The sequence below is a fragment of the Marmota marmota genome, unplaced genomic scaffold (assembly GCF_001458135.2).
Source record: "Marmota marmota marmota unplaced genomic scaffold, marMar, whole genome shotgun sequence".
NCBI classification, from domain to species: domain Eukaryota; kingdom Metazoa; phylum Chordata; class Mammalia; order Rodentia; family Sciuridae; genus Marmota; species Marmota marmota.
Genome location: NW_025999853.1, coordinates 2,258,516 through 2,278,064, shown reverse-complemented (window position 1 = coordinate 2,278,064; position 19,549 = coordinate 2,258,516). Strand labels below are relative to the sequence as shown.

The following is a 19,549-nucleotide window of genomic DNA, read 5'->3' as shown; positions in this document are numbered from 1 at the left end:
AGAGAGAGAGAGAGAGAGAGAGGGAGAGAGAGGGGGAGAGAGGGGGAGAGAGGGAGAGAGAGAGAGAGAGAGAGAGAGAGAGAGAGAGAGAGAGAGAGAGACACAGACACACACACACACACACACACACACACACACACACGGACTCAGACACAGACCAGCGCTTTTCAGCTGATAACAATAAATACGGCCTTTCCTAAGAAGACAATCATAATTAGACCTCTGCTGGTTATACTCCACCCCCAAGCTCTACTCAGATCCCGCAGATGAGAAAAGAAACATGCGGAGGAAGAACAAATCTTACCTGAGTTACCATTTTCTTTTTCTCCATAAACCAAGGGGAACAGATGATAAAGCTTTCAAAGCAGCCGGGCTGGGCACACCTCCTCGGCTTCCTTGGCCACCCCCTCCCCCCCAAGCTGGCTATTTAAGGGTGGGTAATTGACTCCCCTTTACACCGTTTTCCTTCCTTTTTCTTCCTAATGTTTCTTCCTTTCTTTTCTCTTCCTCTCTGGCAGTCTCTCCCCCTCCTTCTTTCTCCAGCTCCCTCCCATATCTCAGGCAGATGGCTGAAGGAAGCCCCACCCCTGAATGCCTAAGGTAATTAATCAGAGCAGAGCCCCACCTCTTCCTCCTCCCCCCACCCTTCCCAGCAGGCTGACAGCTCCCAACTCCAGAAGCAGGCCTGCTGGAGAATGGCAGTTTGGTGTGCACTTTGCTTTGCGCACGCGTGTGCTCGTGTGTGTGTGTGTGTGTGTGTGTGTGTGTGTGTGTGTGTGTGTGTAGGGGGAAGGAAGCGGAGAGTGAGGGAGGGGCAGGAGCCATGTGCTGGCACATTTTAAGGATGTGACGAGGACACTAATGATATTGCCCTGAAAGCATTCATATCAAGTCACTATAATTAATGCAGATTTAAGAGATTACGACCATGAATATGTGATAATACATAAAAAATGAAACAAAAATTTTTTTTTTTAATCTTCACCAGGGCCAGGGGTGTGGCCCAGTGGTAGAGAGCTTGCCTAGCACATACCAAGCCCTGGGTTCCATCCCTAGCATCACAAAAAGGAAACAAAAAAATTTTTTTTCAGTGATGTATACTTAATAGATAGAGTAGATTTAATGACAAATGTGAAGCAGAAGGTGTTTAATGACCGCTGATGTGAAGGCTTAAGGGAAATACACAAGAGAGCATGTGTGTCCTAGAAAACCACACCAGCCCAAGGAGGCAAAGGACTTCAACTTCCAGGGAGGTGGTCAGCAAAGTGCTTTTTTTTCCCCCTACTGTATAAGAACTGGGGATTCTGAAAATGGTGTCTACAAATAGGACCGCTTAAGAAACTTCAGATGTATGGGAAAGTGTCCATAAATTTGACTGCTTAAGGCTTCCTGCTTCATTAAAAATTCCGGGTAACAGGGATTCACCTGTGTTCCAGCCTCTGGTGAAAAAGAATAAATCCTTTCTCAAATGTATACTGGCATCTGTGTCACTACTGTAAATACTGTTACTACAGAGCGCTATAAATAGGAGGTTTAAGAGAATGTTTACTGAACACAGGAGTTTCTTTAAAGTTCTCTTTTTAAAAAGATATAATGAAAAAAGCATCAAAAAGGGAATTCAATCCAGAAGCCCTGCTTTAGTGATGTTGGAGGACTCTTTAATTTCTGCATATAAATTTCATAATCTCCTTACTTTATGTATGCTCATTATGTAAATGTTTGATGATTTTATGACTTTGTCATTTGTCTCATAAACATTAAGATTCCCTAATTTTGTTTAGTAATCTGATAGGATTCCATCCTAAAGGATTGACATATTTAAGTTCTGCCACATTTATTATGTTAATTTCTCAAATAGACTATCCAAAGATCAGAGTTAATTCTAAAATTAAGCTTCTTATTTTTAAAATAAATACACAAGAAATAAAAATTTAAAATCAGCAATCACTGAGAATAATAGTTTGTTACTGTCTCCATGAGAATTGTTTGGCACAATGTAGATCAGGTTTTTAAAAATGTCCTGTATAGGGGTTGGAGTTGTGGCTCAGTGGTAGAGCACTTGCCTAGCATGTGTGAGGCCCTGGGTTTGATCCTCAGCACTGCATACAAATAAATACATAAATAAATAAAGTAAAAGATTCATTTACAGCTAAAAACGAAAATTTAAATAAATGAACAAACAAACAAACAAAATGTCCTGTATAATGCCATTAGTTTGCAATTTTCCAATGCTACATCACCGTGTTCTCCCCTATTAATAATCATTTTAAAAACAATTCCAAAAAGAACACAGGATCTACACAGCCATCTATAGAATCTGTAGATAGCACAATCAGCTATTTACAACAAGAATTCAGGCACTCTTCTGGCATTTTACACATATCTGTATACCTTTAGTATAATCCAAAACATATAAATATATATAAAAGAAGGGGCTTGGGCTGGGGTTGTGACTTAGCAGTAGTGTGCTTGCCCAGCATGTGAGAGGCCCTGGGTTCGATTCTCAGCACCTCATAAAAAATAAGTAAATGAAATAAAGATACTATTTTCAACTACAACTAAAAAATAAATATTTTTTAAAAATAGAATGACCTTGTTTTCAAGTATTACAAAGGAAATTAGAAACAAAGAAGTAGATCAGAACTAAGTCTGTTCTTATTTAGAAATGCTCTGGAAGACAGAATATTTAGTGCTCTTGAAATTTGCAACTGAAAAGCCAATTGGAAGGAGATAAAATACAATTAAATCTTTTCAAAGACAAAGCAAATAAGTAGAAAATGGCTAGGTAAGTTTCACTGGAAGCCAAGTATGCTGAAAGCAATATACTTCTGGAAAAATGCAAATCATATTTATGGGAAAATTGTGTTTTCAGATTTAATACATGAAATAAACCTGTAAATCACTGTTATACCATTCTCTGCATCCACCGGTCCACCATACTACTCTTGGCAAAAAGCCCCCAGAAACAAGAAGACAGATGTACCCCACATAGCATCACCACTACCACATACACTCCTAACCTTAATAAAGTCCAGCTACCTTGACTGCTAGGTGTGAATGCAATCTCCAAGTACCCTGGAAAGAGACAAGGCCCCGAGGAGAATTTTTTTTTAATAAAAAGACAAATCAAAGATTCCTACATGCGAAGAGTCTAGAACTAGGATAAGGGTTTCCTTGGGCTCAAGATCCACACTGCATTCCCACACTTAGGACCAATATTATACAGTTCAAGAAAGAGACTATACAAGCTTCAAGTGAAAAATGGTAAAATGATTTTTATAAACTCCCTAAAACACAGAACCCAAGTGAGCACTGGACAATGAGATTTTGAGTGTGTTCCTGACTTTAATGACTGGCATTCAGAGAGGACAATTTGCTCCCAGGTGCCCATGAGAAAGAAAAGCAAAACAACTGGAATCTTTAGGTGGCTAAACGTGCCCAGCATATACCAAGGAGAAATTCATTTAAGGGCGCGCTCTCTGAACACGCGCACATGTGTGCTTAGGAGTGGAAAGACAGGCATAGGTTGGAGGGTTGGAGAGGTGGGAAGATAAAAACATGTTATATGATTGTCAGCTAAAGGAAACTGTATCCTCCTTCGGATACAGTTTTTGCTTCCAGCAAGATGGACTTGGGACATAGTAGGTATTCAAGAAATATCTGTTCAATAAACAAATGAAGGAAAGAAGCACTTCTAGTTGTCCCAATTTCCTGACAATTCTGTCAATGTATCATGCAATCTCCAGAATCCTAATTGCCTTTCCCCATAACTACTCAAATGATATTTATCTTACCAAAATCACCAAAGGCCTTCAAATAATAGCCAAATTCAATGAATCTCTCTCTCTCTCTTTTTTTTTTTTTTTTTTTTTTGTNGTCTTTCTAACAGCTTAAGACTGGAAGTGTCATGAGACTAGATTAGAGGCAAATCTTCTTAATAGTAAATATTGATGGGCTTCTGACTAGAAACATCTGTAAAGAGGAAATTCCTGAAACCTAACTAGCAAAGTACGGGACTTGTAATAACTATAATGTATATAAAATTATATGAGGAAAAAGTGAGTTTCCAAAAGAATTGAGGTGTTAGAAATATGTGAAAAAATAATTATAGCATGTAAATCAATTTGTTAGGTAAAAATTGACCAACTCCCCCCAAAAAATTTGCAATGGGAATTAAAGAATTTCCATTTAGAAATCATGACATGGTTTGATAAAGTCTTTTGCAGAAATTTTACTTATTCTTGATAAGATGAATTTGCCACCCTTTTGCCACATCTTTTCTGCTCGTTAAGATTTAGTACTGGTGTATGTGGTACTCAGTATGTGAAGCCGCGCCTTTCCTGGCTTTGCTTCATTTACTAGATTTATTCTATCGGAAATTAAGGGAGCTTAGAAATTCAGGTAATGGGATGCTAAAATTTAAGGGTATGTCTTCTGTTCCACCACATCAGCAAATTAATGGGATGGAGAAAAACAATTTTAAATTGAAGAATCCAAAGCTATTTTATAATTTCATTTATTAATTCTGTTAAGATAGCAATTTTCTTTCAGCACATTTATAAATGAGCAGCAGATAGGTATTTGCTTCACAAATGCCTTAACTGTAGTTATAAAATATTCTTTTTTAGCTTTTGTTATATTCTTATACTTAGTTAAATCAAAGCTCCTCATTGCATAATACTTGTGGTGGTATATATCAGTACATTATGCAACTGAAAATTATTAAGAACATGAAAAATAGTGTTTTTTAGGATTTGCACCCATTTTTAATTGAGCATTTTTAGCATTGATAGCATTGAGATAATGAAACAAAGTGAGTTCAATAAAGCATTTTACACACTTGACTTTTCATTGCTCTTATTGTTAATAAAATCAGGCTTGCCTTATTTTTTTGTGGTGCTGGGGATTGAACCCAGTGTCTTGCGCATGCGAGGCAAGCACTATATATAGTCTCAGCCCAAACATTTATATCTTCTTTGACTTTTCTGTGGTATTCTCTCTTTCAGGAAACTCTTGCTCTTAGCTTCAAATAACACCAGACTTTCCTGATCTTTTTTGTTCCTTGCTCACTCCTTTCTTCAACTTCTATCACCCTTTGACCACTTCTTACTGCATGCTAGAAGTTCTTCACCCCAAATGCACAGCTCCTCTCACAGGTACTTGATGGAAATTTGTTTTTCTTATGTGCCTTTCTGTGCAGAGGACCATATTATTCATCAGATTTCTAAAAGGGTAGAAACCTCAAAGAAGCTGACACTGCCGACCACACTGCTGTGTTCTAACTCATTCCACACTTCACTTGCCAACCATTTACTCAGATGCCCCCTGCACTTCCAATTCCAGCACACATCTCTCCCGAACTACAGATCAAAATATCCAACTGCCAAATAATGGTCATCTACATTTTAAAACCCTTCAAATTTCTATTATTTAAAAGTCTAAAGCTAAATTGATTCTCAATTGAATCATTAATTCATTTAACAACTATCTGAGTGCTGTGTGTCAGGCACTGCTCCAGGCACAAGGAGAAAGCAATACAGACAAGGAGGGAATATTCCTACTGGTGGGAAGCTCGGATTCTAGCACTCATTCTACCATGTTGCTTTCCTGGTGAATGGTTAAGTTTCATGACAGATAAAACAGCTATCATTTCTTGAGAATTTACTCTGAGGTGGCATCTGATAACACAATGAATCAGATTAGATAACTAATTAATCCACTTCATCTTCACGACAACTATGAGATATTTTAATATCCTTTTTGAAAATGAGAAAACTAAGCTAGGTGAGGGTAAGCATCTTGCCCCAGGCACCCAAGCTAGCAAGCTTCAGAACTCAGATTCAAACCCAAAGTGATGAGCTCCTCATCTTTATTCAGTAACTTAACAAGTCAGAAGCTTAGGGTCCTTTGATTTCTTTGGTATGCTCTTTCTTTCCATCATATTACCACAAAATCAGTCTGACCTCTTTATTCTCTAACTGTTCCCTAGTGGTAGCCTTCAGTCTACCACTCTTCCCATCCAAACTTCTCACTACCCACCACTACCTCCAGAGTGATCTTTCTAAATGCAAATTTCATCATGCCACTTCCCTGACAAACATCCTCAACTGCTTCCCACATCTGACAGGGTGGAAGAATCCTAATTCTTAAACAGGAACCTAAAATATAATCTGGCTGCAGAACACCTGTCCAGAGGCACTGCTGGTCCCCTCCAGTGTCCTTCCCTGCCCCCGAAACCCTGAGCAAACTGCAGTGGGTGCCTCCACACACCATGTTTCTGTTCTCTCTTTCATCATGACTTCTGTTTGGCTAGGTTTACTTCATGGATCTACAACTCCAGAAACTCTTTCTTGACTCCATCTGCTCCCACATTTGGGTTAGGTACCCCCTCACCTGTGTGCACACAGTACCCTAGTACCTAACCAAGGGACATAACTACTGGAGTTTATTATTTCTGCATAATTCTGACTAGCCTGCAAGCAGTCTGGGGTAGAAATCATGTTTTATGTCACACCCCAGTTCTTAACCTAGTACCTGAATGCACTGTAAATGGGAGGATAACATGGAACAATGTCTTGATTTCTATCTCCAGCCATTACATAGGCACAAATGGACCCATAAGATTGAAGAGTAACTTTGTAGTTATAAAACTATTATAGAAACATTATTTCTTTCAAAAGCATGTTTAGAAATATATTCAAATTTATTAAATTCATTTAGCATCTTTTTAGAAAGCTGAAGTGTAAAGTAAGATATACAAAAAGAGTGGGAGAAAAGGTTTTATTTTTAGCTTTATGGGAATAGTTGAGATTTTCAACAGAATAATACCCACTAATTAAAACACACACACACACACACACACAACTTTACATGTTCTTGCTCTTCACAACTTTATAGTTGTAATTCAACTTCCCTACCTTCCACCCACATACCAGCACTGTTATAAAAGCAAGCCCAAGAGTCCCTGAAGAGAGGCAGGGCTTGCTCATATTTTCCCAGGCTGCCTCTGACACCCAAGTGAAAAGCAACATTAAAGGGCTAGCATTTCCTGCAATAATAAAAACTTGTTAGTAGAAAAGCTCTTCATAACACGCCCCCATACAATAACCTTAACTAAGTGTAAATAACAATTTACACCTATTACGTATTCAATACCTTCCCAGAAGCATCTCTAACCTTTGCCCCAACATTCCCTTTAATATAAGTGAAGTCAAATTAGAGCTAACTCTATTTACAGTCTGCTAGCTTCTTCTCTCTAGTTTAGGCAGGGTTCAGTTAGTTACATAGAGAAAGAAAGATGAGAGAAAAATTTGAAATTAACAATTTTAAACCTTGTATGTTTATTTTTTAAAATAATCATTTATTTCTCATCCCCCCATACCCAACCTCTAGAATAAGATCACAAATAACATACTAGGCCATTGGTAAGACCAGAGGAATTAGAAAATACTATGTCATGAATTAATTTCTAGTTTTGGATAACTTACTTTTATATCTTTAAGACATCCCAAACTCTAGAGAACTAGAGTAATCTACACAACTGAAATTATGTCTACATTCTCTGTATTCCGTGAGAAATTAAGGAAAAGGTTCTCACATAAATATTAAAAAGGAATGGGATATAAACAAATATATCAATAACTGGATTTTCAAAAAAGCAATAAATGATCAAGCAGGGAAAACTGAAGCACACTGCTTTCCTAACACTGAGGTCTGCTATGATGTCTCTATTATTTACTGGAGACTCTGCTGCCTGCTCCCCTTTATACTCTGTGCTGGCGGTGTCCAGCACATAGCACAAAACACACATGACACATGATTCACAACGAAAAATATGAAATAAAGAACATATCTATCACTGTACACCCAGGTCAGCTTCCTGCAAAGAAATGGACAGTGTACATACTAATTCATTCTCCAGCATTCTGACATTAAAACATACCTCAGTACCAACAGTACCTTTTAGGTAGGTGATTTTCTGTCTCTCTATCTTCCAGACACCTAATATCCTTCTGCTGTCTTTTGTTGTACTAAACTCTCAAATCAGGACTTTCAGCTAAACCTCCAATAATTTAAGACCCTCTTTTCTTGTCCTCCATCTACCCCATTGCTGCCTAGGTGGCAGGCAAAGTAGCCCATTATCACATCTTTTCACTAAGGATAAACTAAGATAATAAACAATGTACTCAATTTGCTACAACAGTTACATTTCATCCATCTAGCCAGAGTAGGTAAATATTTAATTCAGGAGTGTCTAGAAGAATAATTTCAGACACAGTTTCTCAGATTTTTTCTAAACTCAATCTTTTAAAAATAAAATCTAGCAAGCCTTTATCTATTTGTTTTTCCTATATTTTATACTTTGTCTAGATTGGGTCATACAAAAATTATAATAAGAAATTTCATTGTACACCTATGTGGGGGCGGGAGTACTGGGAATTGAACCCAGGGGCACTTAACCACTGAGCCACCTCCCTAATCCTTTTTTATATTTTATTTAGAGGCAGGATCTCCCTAAGTTGCTTAGAATCTCACTAAGTGCTGAGGCTGGCTTTGAACTCATGATCCTCCTCTCTCAGCCTCCTAAATTGTTTGGATTACAGATGTGTGACACCGTGCCTGGCTCAACTGCACAAAAAAATAAGGCAAGCCTGATTTTATTAACAATAAGAGCAATGAAAAGTCAAGTGTGTAAAATGCTTTATTGAACTCACTTTGTTTCATTATCTCAATGCTATCAATGCTAAAAATGCTCAATTAAAAATGGGTGCAAATCCTAAAAAACACTATTTTTCATGTTCTTAATAATTTTCAGTTGCATAATGTACTGATATATACCACCACAAGTATTATGCAATGAGGAGCTTTGATTTAACTAAGTATAAGAATATAACAAAAGCTAAAAAAGAATATTTTATAACTACAGTTAAGGCATTTGTGAAGCAAATACCTATCTGCTGCTCATTTATAAATGTGCTGAAAGAAAATTGCTATCTTAACAGAATTAATAAATGAAATTATAAAATAGCTTTGGATTCTTCAATTTAAAATTGTTTTTCTCCATCCCATTAATTTGCTGATGTGGTGGAACAGAAGACATACCCTTAAATTTTAGCATCCCATTACCTGAATTTCTAAGCTCCCTTAATTTCCGATAGAATAAATCTAGTAAATGAAGCAAAGCCAGGAAAGGCGCGGCTTCACATACTGAGTACCACATACACCAGTACTAAATCTTAACGAGCAGAAAAGATGTGGCAAAAGGGTGGCAAATTCATCTTATCAAGAATAAGTAAAATTTCTGCAAAAGACTTTATCAAACCATGTCATGATTTCTAAATGGAAATTCTTTAATTCCCATTGCAAATTTTTTGGGGGGAGTTGGTCAATTTTTACCTAACAAATTGATTTACATGCTATAATTATTTTTTCACATATTTCTAACACCTCAATTCTTTTGGAAACTCACTTTTTCCTCATATAATTTTATATACATTATAGTTATTACAAGTCCCGTACTTTGCTAGTTAGGTTTCAGGAATTTCCTCTTTACAGATGTTTCTAGTCAGAAGCCCATCAATATTTACTATTAAGAAGATTTGCCTCTAATCTAGTCTCATGACACTTCCAGTCTTAAGCTGTTAGAAAGACCAATCCACTATTTTGTGTCAGTAGAAAAACAGTGCATAAATGAAATCCACAAATACATCAAAGTCTCATTACAGTGAAAGTAACACATTCTTAACTTGTATAATCAAAAATAATGGAAACTGTTATATAAAACACATAATACAAACTGAAGTGTTTGAATAAAAGAGAAGCATAACCGCAATCCAATACTGAAAGCTTCAGACACAAATGCGAGCTGAGTGTACTCTGGAGAGCTTATTTGGTGGCCAATTCTAAATAACCTGTTTTAGGGATGGCAATGTGGTTCAGTGATACAGCACTCGCCTAGCATGCACAAGGTCTTAGGTTTCATCCACAATCAACACACACACACACACACACACACACACACGCTTGTTTTAGATTTGGGGCCTCAAATTCCTAACAAGATGTACTAGTCTGTCATTTCTTTTAACCCTATGAGTTCTTGCCCAATCTGTAACAGATGCCAACGATTAGAGAAATGACCATTTGAAAGTAAAAAAAAAAAAAAAAAAAAATTGGTGATGGCCATGAAAAACAAAATATAAAACTAAGAAACCAAGAAGTATCTATAATTCATAATTAACTGTATTAACTTTTTATTTTGCTATTCTAGCTTTTCAGCACAATTAATATTTCAAAGAATCCTAACATACGAGATATCTGCTGGTCAAACCCCTTCATTTTATAGGAAAATGCAGTGAAGAAAAATGAATTTGTTTGAGATGAGCATAGAGATAATTAACTACTATAACTGGAGCCAGAATCCAAGACTCTTAACTTCAATTTGATTTACTATATTGCTACTAATTCCAAGGCAAATAGATATTCAGGTATATGCTTGATAATATCCTAATATCTTCTGATTCTGGATTACAAGTTAATTAAAATGCCACTTATCACAAAATAATCCAAAATGTTAAACTAAAAATAGTCTAACATAGTCTGTATGTGAAGAGAATGCTCCCTAATATATATTACCTTTCTGAAAAATCCAGCAACATTTGGAAATTGCCATCTGTATCTCTCCTCTGCCCAAAATGAAGCCTCAAGTTTACTATAATACTTTTGGCTTTGTCGTGTTACATTTGTATTGCCCAGCCTACCCTGTTTTAAGACACAGAGATACACACACACACACACACACACACACACTCTCTCTCTCTCTCTCTCTCTCTCTCTCTCTCTCATACGAGAATCTCTCTGAAGTTTCAGAACTTCTAGAGGTGAAAGTCAACCACCCCTGTCTGGCACCAACAATGTAAAATTCAAACCTCCTGCTACAGCAAATTAGCAAAATATCTTGGGAAATCTGTGTCCTGAATGGTACCAGGTCAAACGACAGAAACCCTATAAGCATTTCATTCCACTGCAAAACCTTCACATCCACCAAAGAGTACTTAGTAAACAAACAATTTATAACCCTCAGCTTACCTGGACAACAGGATATTGATAATCCATACAATATACACCATACATAGCAAAGGGGGGAAAAGAACTTCAGATAAAGACAGTACAAAAACCGACTAAGTTTTTGCCTTGTTTGATCTGGCTGTCCTGTCCAAAAGAACTAGGAGCACCAAAAAAATCCTTGGCTGACTTCCAGTCTACGCTGTTGATAGGTATGCTGGCTCAGCTGATGAAGTTGGAGCTTGGTTCAGACCAGGCCTCCAGCCCAAAAGGATTCAGGAATACACAGAAGAGATGTTCAGGGAAAAGCAAAAGGCTCCGACAGCATTAGTAGTTACAGACTGAAAACTGCACTAGAGATTTGCTGTTACTGTTGGTCTGAAGCTGACAACTCCACCAGAAACTCAAGAGGCAAAGAATGACTGCCAGGGAAGGGAACATGGGCTTCTTAAAGTGGCACACAAAAACGGTAGGAAGCACAAGGTATCTGGGTGCCAAAATATTATATATGTCCCAGGCTTTGAGTGCGTCAGAGGGAACACTCCCAATTCAGGACATGGAAAGGCAGATGGGACTGGTATTATTTCTCTACTCCTTCTTGGGTGGGAGCACGCACACGCAGGCACGCACACACACACTTACACACACACACACACACGCACGCACACACCCTTCTCACTGTCTCCGGCAGAGACAGGTGTTAGGATTAACAGCATAAACCCCTTCTGCTATGGAAAGAAATGGGAGAAAAGAGTCACACTGATACATGCAGTAAAGCGATCCCTTTCATGACACTGTATGTTTTTGTATCGTTTAACATCCCCCCTCCCTGTGCTTTTACAGAAGCTGGGACAGCTGGCAGGATCAGCACTAGAAAAGAGGAAGGTGGCCCCAACTCTGAGGCAACATGAGTCCACTGGAGGCCTTCAGATATGCAGGGTACTCACTCAGCTGTTCCAATCAAACTTGGAGGGATTAACTCTGGCTGCCTGCAAAAAGGTGGGGGTGGAAAGGTCTTTTCAGAAAAGCCAGTTGCTTTTCCTCTTTTAGGAAGCTGCTATACCCACCATGCCAACATTATGTACAACACACATAGGCACAAATATTTCTACAACCAGTATTTTTAAAAAGTAACAAACATGGACAGATGTGAGGTTAGTTAAACAAAGCACAGCAGGTTAGAGTTGGCTTCAGAGCCTAAATGGCACTTCTAAAACGAAAGAATTGCTGCATAATTCTTAGAAAATAAGGCACAGAGTAAGCGGAACGTGAAAACGAATATTAATTAAGAGATACATCAGTTAACCATTTTTATTAAGAAGTTCTCTGTTGGGGACAAGTATTCAACAGTTCAAAATGATGAATAATTCTAACCTTGTTTCAGAGGCTATGACCTCCTAATCTTGGAGAGCCAGTAATATTACAACATGCGTTCCTAGGATTAGACTGTGAGGATTAAACGCAACTGTGAGGACATCTGTGAGAATTTATGTATTACCAAGTCCCACCTGCCTCTACTGCAATTTTTCTCCTTTTATGGTCACTGTAATTTATTTTAGGATTGTTCAAAAGAAACTGTTTTTTAAGGGTTAAAATGGTCTTAGCCAATCTAAAGATAGTCCTCTTGGTTAAACATTTATCTTAAATTGATTCTAACAGATTAAGGGATCATACAACACACTAGATTATCTTTATATTGCCAGTACTGATTCTTTATGTATTACACATGAGGAACAAGAATAAATTGATTCCACATAATTTTTAAAAAGTTACTGAACATCTATTACTCACAAGTATTATGCTGAGCACTTGAGAAATGGATAGAACCCAGTTTATGGAAGAAAGAGAACAGAATATACAGGCAAAGGCAAAAGGTAAAACATTGCTATTACACAAAACTCAACATTGTAAGCAACATCTCATAAGTAGAAGGATATTTTTTTTTAAGTTTTTCTTAAAAAACACTTATAAAGTCTCCACTTTCACATCATTAAAACTCTAAGACTGCTACTGGGCCAAATCTTCACAGAGATTATCAAAGATTCATAACATCTTGGATCTGATTGGCCACATCATAAGGACTGTGGTATACATTCTCACTGTCCCTATAAAGCTATCTTAAACAGCAACTTGAAATGGCAAATTAAGAGATAACAAAAGAGGGCTGGGGATATAGATCAGTGGTTCAGCACTTGCCTAGAAGGTGTGAGGCTCCTGATCAATCCCAGCACTGCACCGCCCCCTCCCCGCAAAAAAGATAAAGGGAATGTTTCTGTAATAAAATTGCACACTATATTTGCTCCTCTAATTAAATCAATTCTCTAATTGCCATTGGAGACACTGCATCATCTCATTTTCAGTCTACATTTCATACACAGCAATAGCATATCTGGTCACATGTATACTTATAAACTAGTATCTTAAATCACTATTAAATCTTCTGAGATTCCTCTTGATATGAAGACTGAAAAATGATATAATCTTTTATATACCATAGAGGGCCATAATAATTAACTACAGACAAACTTACAACTTCATGAGTTAATCCAATTCAGTATTTGGTAGATTAATTACACAAGATGAAATTCCAAGGTGGTAATATACTAAGATAACAGCCAATAATTCAAATCCTAAAACAACTGACATAATTTAAGCATAAAAGTGATCCCCAAATAGGTTATAGGGAAGCCGAGTCAATTCCTGGAGATAAATTCTTCTTGAGGACAGATCTGTATCATATAAGGTGAAAAGACATGACTAAAACAATATTAAGAGAAAAAATCATGTTGTTGAATAAAGTATAGAGTATAATTACTTACTTACTTACTAATTTGTAAGCTTTATAAGTTATGTATATATGCACACACATAAAACTTATTACACTTACATATGCCATATTTATGCATTGTATATACTATATAATGTACATAATATATCCCATATATGTGTGTGTGTGTGTGTATGTCTATCTCTCAAAAATACACATGAGACAAAACCAATACCTCTGGGGGATGGGATGAAAAGGTAGCTGGTTTTCTCTTATTACCTTAGATATAAATTTATATTTTTCAAATATATTATTTGAAATTATTATTAGCTATTATAAGTTATCTTGTTAAAAGTTTAAGGGAACCAAAATAGATCCACTTTCATTATAGGTATTTTAAACATTAATAATAATAATAATAATAATTAATAATACTCTCTGGGTCTCTAATTTATACTGTCATACTTGCTTTAGCTAACATGCTGGCATAACTATAAATTCTCACTTGGGACAGAAGAATATAGACAATAAACCACCTCAAACAGATGTCTTACCTAGATTCTGCCCAAATTATGCCCAGCTCTAGTTTACATAATCAGCCCTTCAGAAAAATGGCAAAATAATTAAACATTTTAATTTTAGCTTCCTATACCTCATGTTGCCTTTTTACTCACTTGTTTCTGTTGGAAAAAAAAATTAAATCTGAACAATTTAAAAGACCAATAATCTAGTCAAACCAAAATTCTAATATTTATAGAAAGAAAGGTCAACTTTTCATCTGAAAGACAAATTATTACAACAAAAATTACAAATCTTAGAGTTGAAGGCCCTCACTCTCCTCTTTACAGTCTTTGAGCAGAGTAACATTGCCTTATATACTCAGATTAACAGAAAGAAATTCTATGCACAGATCAAAAGCTTAACATCACTGTTTTAGCATTTTGTCCACTAACCTATGTGATTTTAAAAAACAGAAACAACAACAACAAAATATTTCCCAACTCAGAAATTACACTTGATTTCTTCCCCCAGAACAGACTGGATATTTCCTTTGAATTTTAAATACTATCATATTCCCTCAAAAACTCCAGAAATAGGGGATGGGGTTATGGCTCAGTGGTAGAGCACTCATCTGGCAGTGTGAGGCACTGGGTTCAATCTTCAGCACCACCTATATTTTTTAGTTCCAGAAATAAAATGGTTAATTTTCCACAATAAGCTCAGAGTTATTTGCTGATGATGCCAACTTACTTTGTTTGGAAAAGTATATACTCTGCAATATTATAAAAGCTTTTATAGTATTGGATCGTGAGTTCAAAGTCAGCCTCAGCAACAGTGAGGTGCTAAGCAACACAGCGAGACCCTGTCTCAAAATAAAATAGGGCTGGGTATGTGGCTCAGTGGTCAAGTGCCCCTGAGTTCAAACCCTAATAGCCCCCCACCCCCCAAAAAAAGTTCTTGTGTCCTGATCAGTTAAAAGTATGAATATAGAAAATAGCTTTTCATGTATATTTCCACACATTTCATTAGCAGAGCCATGTATATCAACTCATTTTTCAATATAGGTTTCAATACTGGCACAACTAGAATAGTCTATTAAATAGAGTGTGATGATATCAGAAATCTAGACCTAGAGCAAGATTTAAAAGCAAGACATCTAGAAGTATGAGATTTATGAAAGTTAAATTTTGCTAAGGACAAAATAAACAACCTAACAAACATCCCGTGTCAGAGGACATGACTGATGACACTACAGTATCATCTATACATCTACAATCCTTGAGGGTATTAACTACAGCAGTCTATGAACTGTTAGTGCAAAAACACACACGAGCTACAGGAATAAAGAAGGCATACCCGTAAGACACAGGACAAAGACAGTTAACACAGGAACTGAAGGGTGTGCACACGCAGAGTGCAGGAGAAAGGTAAATGTACCACTTGGGCACTGAGAGGCTGACTGGCCAAGTGAGAACAACACTGCTAAACCAGGAAAGCTCAAAGCAGGGACTGATTTGAAGTTATTGTGGAAGGATATTCAATAGAAAATGTCTAACAGGCACTCAGGGTTGTAGCCAGAGGTCATTATTAGAAATGGAGATCCAAAAGGAATATAATAAGAGAGACAGCCAAGACCGTCAGGGAATTGAGACTTGTCTCCCACATAGATGTGGTCCACAACATTTGATGAATATCAACCATGTACTCCCCCCACCCCCCAAAAAAGATAGAGACAGAGAGAAAGACAGACTGGGGAGGGAGAGTGATACATGGATAGAAGGCAAAGAGCTGAAAATAGAACCTTAAGGAATACTCACTCATTCCAGAAGGCAGAAATAGAAACAGGATAAGAAGACCAAGCAGGATCCTGAACTAGTCACAAAAGCCAGAACATTTGTTCCTTTTCTTCGATCCTGTATTCCTTACACTAGGGAAGGTATTTCATGGTACCAGAGATAAATATATAACAGTATCAAGCAGAAAGGTTAAAGAGAATGAGAGCTTAGGAAAAAAATGACTGAATTGGGCAAACAGGAGCTCAAGAGTTTTGATTGAGCTGTTTTAATAACATGGGTAAAATGATGATAGCCAAATTGATACATTCTGGATCAAGAACGAAAAATAGACATAAAACCTGCAAATGAATTTTAACTCTTTCTATCTTAGGATAGTTCTTTGCCTTCCAAGTGTCAAAAAAGTACAAAAACAATTATTGATACATTCAACTCCCCACTGTTGTTTTTGGTTTTTGCCTCTGTGCCTTTGACCACATTGTTTTCTTATCCATTTCAGAATCTCCAAATCTGAAAATGGGTCCTTAACTACCTTAAAATGCCATTTGTTCCACAAAGCTCATCTTCCTGGCTATCTCCAACAAGAAGTAATTTTTCTTTTCTCTGAACTTATGTGGTACTTTCTATTTGTTTTTAAGTGTACAGTTTTATCTATTAGATGGTTTTTTAAAGCTAAGACTTGTCAGTTCATCTTTGAATTTCTCTCAACCAAGCTGATGTCTTTGACACAGTATGTACCATCAGCATATGGAAAGAGAAGGTCTGCAATAACTTGCACCTATAAATCAGAGGCACCATGTACAGACCTTCCATTAGATCAAGACTCATTCATTCAATTTTTTTTTCAACCAAGACATCCCCAACGTTGTGTGAACTCAAAAGAATGGAAAAAGCTCTCAAAGAGCTGAAAATATAGAGGGGGAAAAAGCAGAAAATAAGAAACATCAAAATATCATCTGATGAATGTCATACTTAAAATAATACCTTGGGGGAAAATAAAGCAGCAATTGCACCTAAAACCTTCACTGCTACCATCTCATTTTCTAGGTTGAAGGAAACCAGGAATATTTTACAAGCAATTAATGCTTAAAGTAAACTGCGAAAAATTAGGGAGAGTTCTCCATATGGATGGGGGGCTGTGGTGGGCTTTGAGATAGTGGAATAGCATTCTAAGTGCATAAAACAGTATGGCATATGCAAAGCCATATTCAGGCACTTACAGAAGGACAAGCAGGTAAATGTATCCCCTCAAAAAAGAGGTCAAAAAGCTATTTTAAAATATCCAAAGTTCTCTATCATATGAAAATTGTTGAATTTTTTATACCAATAGAAATCTTTAACTTATATCTACCAGAACACTGAAAATCGCAGTTAAGTACATAACACTCCTTCACATGACACATGAGAGGAAAGAAAGTATGGGGTAACAGAAGAGACCATGGTGAGGCTGAGCTGTGTTATTCTGTTTGGGGGTGACAGGCATGGATGAGAGTGTACAAATCATGAGGCAGGGAATCGGCATTTTTTATTAGAAGTGTCTTTCGTTATTCTTTCTTTCTAAATCAGTGCAGATTGAGCAACCCTAACCAAAAGGTCTGAAATCCAAAACTTTCTGAGCACTAACACCAGCTCAAAAAAAGTTTCAAATTTCAGAGCAATTCAGACTTCAAATATTCACATTAGGAATATTCTAAAATTTGAAAACTCTAAAATCAGTAATTCTGGTCCCAAGCATTTTAGATAATGGATCCATAAATGACCATAAGTAACAGTTACTTTAAATTCAGAAAAATAATTTAGAGAGAGTAAGGGTAAAAGTGTAACATTTTTTTCTTATGGTGGTGAGGATCAAACTCAGGGCCTCTTGTGTGCTAGGCAAGTGCTCTACCATTGAGTCACACTCTCCATCCAAAATGTAACTTGTAAAGCAGAAAACAATGGTAAATATCCTAATACTGTTGGGGAAATATGTCTGCAAATGAATTCAGATATATCATACATCAATCACATCACATAATCAAGACTATCCCTTCCATTAAAACTTTTACCTCAATTAACTAAAAATTTGTGGTTAATTGCAAAAAAAAAAAAATGTTCACAATATTTCACAGCTCCTTAAACAGTAAGAGAACATTTTCCTTTACTCCTTGAATTTAGCCTTAGCCTCATGACTCACATTGCCAGGGGACATTAGCAAATGTGACACAAGCAGAGACTTGTCATTCGCATGCTCTCTCTTGCTCCTCTCTGAAACCCTGATACTACCATGTGAAGAAGCCTGAAGGATAAAAGACCAAGTAGATTAGAAATTAGTTGTTCTAGTTGAGCCTCCCAGACCAACCAACCTGCCAACTGCCAGATGTGAAAGTGGTGTCATTCTAGACTATCCCAGGCAAGCTGATCCAACCCAAACTGAAACAGAACCATCCAAACTCCTGATCCACATTACTGTGAATGAATGATTAAACTGTTTTACACCATTAGGTTTCGAGAAAGACTCATACAGCAAAATCTAACTGTCACAGTCTCACTGCATACAAGTATGATAACCTCAATACCAACACCAATACCAAACTCATTGTAGCCTGAAATCAGGCTGTATTAGTTCTCTAACTTTGTTTTTCTTCTTCAAAATTATTTTGGCTATTCCAGGTCTTTTACATTTCCATTAGAACTTCATAATCAGTTTGTCAATTTCTATAAAACTCTGGCCAGGATTCTGACTGAGATTACACTGAAGCTACAGATAATTTGGGTAGAGTTAATACTCAAAACTATTAAGTCCTGCAGACCACGAACATGGTATATCTTTCCACTTCATTCTATTATTATTCAAGTACCATATAGGTTTTTAAAGGTTATGATTCTCTTTTCCTTAGCCATGTTCTAAAATCAAATGTTCTGGTCTGGTGATGTGGCTCAGTGGTTAAGTGCCCCTGGGTTTAATCCCTGGTACCAAATCAATCAATTAATTAGTTAATTAAAATGTTCTGATGTTTGTGAAACTTATTGCTTTTCTGAAGTCCACTAGATCCCATAATATTCATAAGAAGAATAGTACACTCTGTAAGACAGAGTAATACTGGTGTCAAAAAAGAAAAATACATCAATGAAACAAAATAGAAAGTCCAAATATAACTTCACAGGTGCAAACGCAATTGAGTGGGGAAAGAACTGTCTTCTCAACAAATGGTACTGGAACAACTGGATAGCCATACAAAATAAAAGTAATACCATACAGAAAATTAAACCCAAAATGGAGCATAGACCTAAAAAGGTAAAACACAAGACTTCCAAGGGGGGGGGGGACTCTCAAGAGAAAACTAAAATATGACATGAGGACTGGGCTGCAGATCAATGGTGGAATGCAAGATGACAGGTTCAATCCCCAGCACCAAAAAGTGGCACTAAAAAAAAAAAAAAAAAA

The 19,549-nt window shown here is 36.8% G+C and overlaps 1 protein-coding gene across 30 annotated transcripts in view; it reads right to left on the bottom strand.

Moving 5' to 3' along the window:
• The window catches only part of Rbfox2 (RNA binding fox-1 homolog 2), a 202,069-nt gene that overhangs the window by 91,572 nt on the left and 90,948 nt on the right, over positions 1–19,549 (bottom strand). The window contains exon 1 of one of the 30 annotated variants that reach the window (XM_048802202.1): positions 11,086–13,793. The exons of 25 other annotated variants lie outside the window; for them this stretch is intronic. In XM_048802202.1, the coding sequence (XP_048658159.1) occupies positions 11,086–11,130 (45 nt within the window). In that variant the 5' untranslated portion in view covers positions 11,131–13,793. Of the gene's footprint in view, positions 1–304; positions 563–11,085; positions 13,794–19,549 lie in introns of those variants that run through there. 4 more of the 30 variants (XM_048802282.1, XM_048802257.1, XM_048802229.1 and 1 more) reach the window with 4 other exon arrangements.